Genomic DNA, 6122 nt, shown 5'->3' on the forward strand with positions numbered 1-6122 from the left:
TGTACTTCACTTTCTGATGGAAGTAGGAGCTTTTTTCTTAAATTAACTCTATCCCTTTGTCCATTAGGGTGACAGAGTTGTCTTGTTTAGCCAATTTACCATGATGCTGGACATCTTGGAAGTTCTCCTGAAACATGAGCAACATCGCTATCTTAGACTGGATGGAAAGACACAGATCTCCGATAGGTAAGAACATATCTGCCATATGAGATTTTCTTTATATATGCTTTGATGCTATGCTCAACATATGAACAGGTACGTATGCCAGCTTTTATAATATGACCAACCAATAGGACAGGGGTGTCAAACTCAAGGCCCATGGGTTGGATTCGGCCTGTGGGGTGCTTAAATCTGGCCCGTGGGGCCAGCCTGAAAATAGCAAAGGACCGGCCCGTGGTGCCTCTGGCAGCCAAAACAGGGCACAGAGGGGCCACACATACACCACGCAGCCCGTTTTGGCCGGCAAAGTGTTGCAGGAAGCGTCCATCCCGTCTCTCCCCCCCCTTTCCCCCCAGCCTGCGGAGGAGAACTACAGTGCTGATCTGGCCCTCAAAGAAATCCAGTTTGACGCCCATGCAATAGGGGATTCATTTTTTAAAAAAGACTTGGGGTGCTAATGAATTCTTTGCTTTTTCTTTCCTTTTGGATAGGATACATTTGATAGATGAATTCAATTCAGATATGGATATCTTTGTTTTCTTGCTTTCAACTAAAGCTGGGGGCCTTGGGATTAATTTGACTTCAGCCAACGTGGTCATTCTCCATGATATTGACTGCAATCCTTACAATGACAAACAGGCTGAAGACAGATGCCACAGAGTTGGACAGACTAGGTATGGATTGATAAGAAAACTTTCCCAATTTTATGAAGTGCTGATTTTATTCTGATTAATTTGGTGTGTTGGCGTGAATACCTCGATTAGAGATAAAACTTTAAACTTTGGTTCATTCGTTCTTTTTTTTTAAGCCTAAATAAGACTGTATAGAGTCTCAGACAATTATAAGAATTATCTGTCCGTACATCCATCTTCACACCGTTGCCTAGCAACATTTATCTTGCTTATATAAGCTAAAATTGTTTTTATATTTCTCAGTCTTGTTTTTTGTTGTTATTCCTTTACTGTTTGAGACCAAACCATAGTTTCACTTCATTGAAATTATGGAATTAGCCGCAAAACAAAAACAGATACAAAGGCAGACTTTAGGTCACTGCTTAAAATAACTTCTTCTTTGGTAAAATATTTTTAGTGATTCGTATATGGAATATAGGAATTCTCAATGTTAAAGTTGTTTTGCAATTTTTGTCTGATACTCTGCATGTATAATATATGCCTATGACATATGTAACTGCATGTATGATACATATATGCATCACAGTTCTAATCCACGGTTGCTGTCACTTTATATATTTGTCTTTGCATGAATAAGGTTAGTCACCAAGATACATTGCTAAAAAATAAATAAGCTTCATTTTCTATAAAATTATGCTGGATGGGAAATAATGTAATAAGCTATAAATACTGTTTTACATAATTATGTGAGTAAATGTTTGATGTGGTTTGGTTTTATTTTGTTTAGAGAAGTGCAGGTCATTAGGCTTATAAGTAAAGGGACCATAGAAGAATCCATGCTCAAAATCAGTCAGCAGAAATTAAAATTAGAACAAGATATGACAGCAACAGAAACAGGTGAGTTCTTGCAGAATACTTTTTAGTAGGCTAAAAAGATAGGGTTCACAAATGTGTGAAGTAGAAAAAAATAGTATTTATAAAACCAAAGGAATATGGCAATAATAATCAATCATCAAATCTTTTGTTGCTTTTGTAAAAAATAAAAAAATAAAATCATAAATTCAAGTTCGTATGTTCAAGCAAAACTTAATTATTTTTCAGTGCAAATCACTGTATAATAGCTATTAAAATCTTTTACCTGGTGAAATCCCTGTATGCTTCTCCTATTTAGGTACTTTTCAAAAAAGTAGTCTGAGAAATGTATCTGAATCAAACAACATAGCATATGATAATTTAGAATAAATGTTCAACCTTGTGAAAATGATCTAAGGCCAATCTATATTGCATTATATATTCAGAATCTAAAGTGCTAAATTGGATAGATGAAAGTACTCCAGTATGTATATTAATTCTTTTAAAAAGAAAGACATTTAGGGACCACGTGGACTGGAAAGCTAGAATGTAGCATTCACTGTTGTTGTTGTTGTTGTTTTTGTTTATGTTTTATGCTAAGGGTGTCAAACTCAGTTTCATTGAGGGCCACATCAGGATTGTGTTTGACCTCAGGGGGCTGGGGGCATGGCTGGGGGCACTGTTTTAAAAAGTATTCCATTGCGATAATATTCTCATGTTCAGTTAGCAAGATTGCGGAAATAATATTTTGGTTGCATTGATCGTAACTATTAACTTGAATGAAATCTTCTTTACGCATGAAAATCTGATATATTCTTTTTAATTCTACAGGAGAAGAAGGAGCCATTCCAGCAGATATAGCAACACTATTAAAAACCTCATTAGGTCTCTAATGCTAATATAAAAAAAGGCGATGTAGATTTTTTTTATTTGAGGGAAAATATGTGGTGCTTCAAGAAATTTTTGTTATTAAATACATTTGTATGAACATTTATAGCTTTTTAAACAAATCTTGTTGTATTGGCCATGAAATAGAATTTTTCCCACTACCGGTACTCAAATTAAAATGTACAGATGCCATAAAAATGTAGTGCATAAAATGCCATCTGTAACTATCTTACCAAGGCAGTTTTTAATAAGGACCCTAGTTTTAACAGAACTGCTAAAGGTTAAAATTGTTGCATATTTTTGTAATTATTTCTACCTCTAAATATAAATATATATATATATATATATATAGAAACTTGTCTATTTCACTGGATGTGTGGTTTTTTTACATGTGCCTTATTTGAAATGCCCCATATTTGTTGTCTTTTGGGTTTTTTTTATTTGAAGTACTGTAATGTTTTATATCAGATTGTTCACATAATAAAAATATTAATCTTAATTCTGTTTTTTTATATGATTCTTTTAACTGCAGAAAAAGGAAAGAGAAATTAAAATCCCTCATATTTGTTTTCTTTTATCCATGACAGCTTTTATATCCTCCTCAGTAGTGAAGATTTAGACATTTTCTCTAAATTTTGTTGACCTTTAAGAAAGCGTTTATCATTTTCCCCCTCTGCAAATAGACCATTAAGGTGCTGGTTTTTTTAAAAAAATCATATATCATTGTGCATTTGTTTGATTCCATTTTAATTGTCATATTAGTTAAAATGTTTATTTAATTAAATTGCTCATTAATTTAATGTTAAGGTATATTTCTGTATTTGGGGATCTTAAATTTATGGGAATAGACAGGATGGTAACTGTGAAGTGCTTAAGATTCCTAATGCTGCTCAGAATGATGCAAGGCATAGGCAGCGTCTGGTCGGATTGCAATCTATTATCAGTCTAATAAAGTGATATCTATCTTATCATGATCATTATCATCTTTTAATGACCCCATAATCCCTTGCGGGGTAGAGTCTGGGCAATTGAATGGAGCTGAGTATTTACTGGCCAGATGCCCTTCCTGTCACCAATGCAGAGTTATATTCAGCAGATATATTCATTCTCATCATGCCCAGAGAAAGAAATATCTACCTCTACCTAGGATCAAACTCACAGCCTCCAGATTGTGAGGTAAGAGCTCCACCTCTAGGCCACTGCACCACTCATATCTATCTTATCGCAATGCTGGAGTAATATGCGTTGCCTTCACCCAATAGTGTAATAAAGGAACACAAAATCTTCACAACTCAGCTGCTTAAGAAATGGTAAGCTAAATTGGTAAAATGTGTTATTAGATTTTTTAAAATAAGCTTAGATCTAACTTTCTGTATTTTTGCTAAAACAATTTATGTGGAATGTTCTTCGTTAAGCAAGGATGGACTAGTTTTGAGAACAAGGTAGTTTGCCCTGCAGATGTATTATAGCACATTTTGCATTTGATCAAGCACAACCTTGGGTTGGCTATACAAAAGAGTTAATCCTCTTAAGTATCTGACAATTATAAATAGATATAAAGTAATAAAAGGAGATACATTTCCTACCCCCTTGCAGAGCTGAGAGATCAGAGAAGGGATTACAAGACACTAAACAGGCATACAGTGGGGAATAGCTTTAAGTGCAATGGATCAGCAGCCACAAGCACACAATACAAGCAGCTCGGTGTATTCTCCATGGTATACCTTCTTACTCTCTTGCAATCCCTTCAACTCCACTCTCTTTGCCTTGTGGGAAGGTGAAGGAAAAACACAAGCAACTTCTGTAAGCAATCTCCTGTGCCTGATAACATCCCCCTCCAACCCCGCAGAGTAGAGCTTGGAGAGAAAAATATTAAAAGAGAGGAAGACACACAATCAGGAATACACCAGACTGTTTGCGTAGCATATTGCTTTCAATGCGTATGTAAATACAAACATGAACTTGCTTCTTGCTGAATATCCAAACGCTTGGGTAAGCATTCCAAAAGTTGGCTGACTGATTATGAGGAAAACAAAAGTGGAAGGGTGAAACTGATTAGTCTTGTCAGGAGGTAGTGAGAAGGAAAATGCAGTTCTGATCGTATGATTTCCCACTTAACAACTGCATCACTTAATGACAGAACTGCCGGTACCAATTGTGGTACTAAAACAAGGACTACCTGTATAAAATGTTTGCTGAATTGCCCTGGGCCACTTAATTTCATTTAGTCCAATTTAGTTTCCAGATTGTGTAAAGGATGGAGTTTGGATAACCATTTGTCTGAAATGCTATAGGGCCGTGATGGCGAACCTATGGCACGGGTGCCACACGTGGCACGCGGAGCCATATTGGTGGGCACGCGAGTGTTGCCCTAGCTCAGCTCCAGCGTGGATGTGTGCACCAGCCAATTGATTTTCAGGCCTTCCGGTCCCACCGGAAGTCAGGAAACTGGCTTTTTCTGGCTTCCGGAAGGCCTCCGGGGGGATGGGGAAGGCTGTTTTTGCCCTCCCCAGGCTCCTAGAAAGCCTCTGGAACCTGGGGAGGGGAAAAAACGGGCCTACCGGGCCCACTGGGCCATCACGTGCCAAAAGCAGGGGGAAGTATGGGGGAGGGTCACGTGCACATGTGCAAGAGGGCAGGGCGCATTGAATTATGGATGTGGACACCCGCACCCGCGACACCCCCCCCGCTCCCCCCGCTTTTGGCACGCGATGGCAAAAAGGTTAGCCATCACTGCTATAGGGTTTCCTGCCTAAGCAGGGGGTTGAATTAGAAGACCTCTAAGGTCCCTTCCACCTCTGTTATTCTAGTCTTAACTAGTCTTTGGTATCACAGTGAATAATTCTGACTTGCCTTCTTCCTGACATGAATTGCTCTGCTTGTCACATCCATATTAAAGTTGCTCCACAGTGAAAGTGGAAGTTAAAACTAGATAAGGAAGCTAAGGTCATACCAGCGACAGCATTCAGCTGAGCTCTTAGAGCCTTAGTCACCAATGTTACAATCCCACAAGACCAGAACCTGAGAAAGAAACGGTGTTTCTAAACAATTATTGCTTCCCCCCCCAACTCTCTGTAGGTGCGCTGAAAGGTCACAGAGGACTACCAATTATAGTTTGTTTGATGCCGTGTGTTCAGTGGTGAAAAAGAAGACATTGCCATAAGTAGAAATGGCCTGTATGTATATCTAATATTGGAACCCCTTATACTCAGGATTTCTACAAAGCTCTTAAGTAGGTTTTGTTACACTTAAGGAGAGTACACTATTTACATCCCTCTAATGCTGGGGTCCCCAACCCCCGATCCATGGACCGGCCCCAGTCCTTGGCATACTAGCAACCGGTCTGCACAAGCGAAGCCCCATCCAGGGGATGCAGGCAGCATGCAAAACCACGGCCCCTCTGGTTTGCGGAAAAACCTTTTTCCATGGAATTTGTCCCTGGTGACCAAAAGGTTGGGGCACATTGCTCTAATTTACTATTGGTGAAACAATTCTAGAGCTTTAAGCAGAAGCATTTTCTACAATCTGAAATCTGGAGATTTCAACTATCGAAGATGAGTCTATCTGCAGGATTTGGCCTTTTTTATGCAC

At 38.5% G+C, this 6122-nt stretch overlaps 1 protein-coding gene across 3 annotated transcripts in view; it reads left to right on the forward strand.

Moving 5' to 3' along the window:
* SMARCAD1 (SNF2 related chromatin remodeling ATPase with DExD box 1) overlaps positions 1–3030 on the forward strand; it is a 43230-nt gene extending 40200 nt beyond the window's left edge. For all 3 annotated transcript variants that reach the window (XM_087875287.1, XM_034440486.3, XM_034440488.3), the window contains 4 exons: positions 68–186; positions 651–833; positions 1579–1688; positions 2475–3030. In XM_087875287.1, coding sequence (XP_087731413.1) covers positions 68–186; positions 651–833; positions 1579–1688; positions 2475–2536 — 474 coding nt within the window. In that variant the 3' untranslated portion in view covers positions 2537–3030. The remainder of the gene's footprint in view (positions 1–67; positions 187–650; positions 834–1578; positions 1689–2474) is intronic.
* The last annotated feature ends 3092 nt before the right edge of the window (positions 3031–6122 follow it).

This window comes from Pantherophis guttatus, chromosome 8 (assembly GCF_059756535.1).
Source record: "Pantherophis guttatus breed Tessera chromosome 8, ASM5975653v1, whole genome shotgun sequence".
NCBI classification, from domain to species: domain Eukaryota; kingdom Metazoa; phylum Chordata; class Lepidosauria; order Squamata; family Colubridae; genus Pantherophis; species Pantherophis guttatus.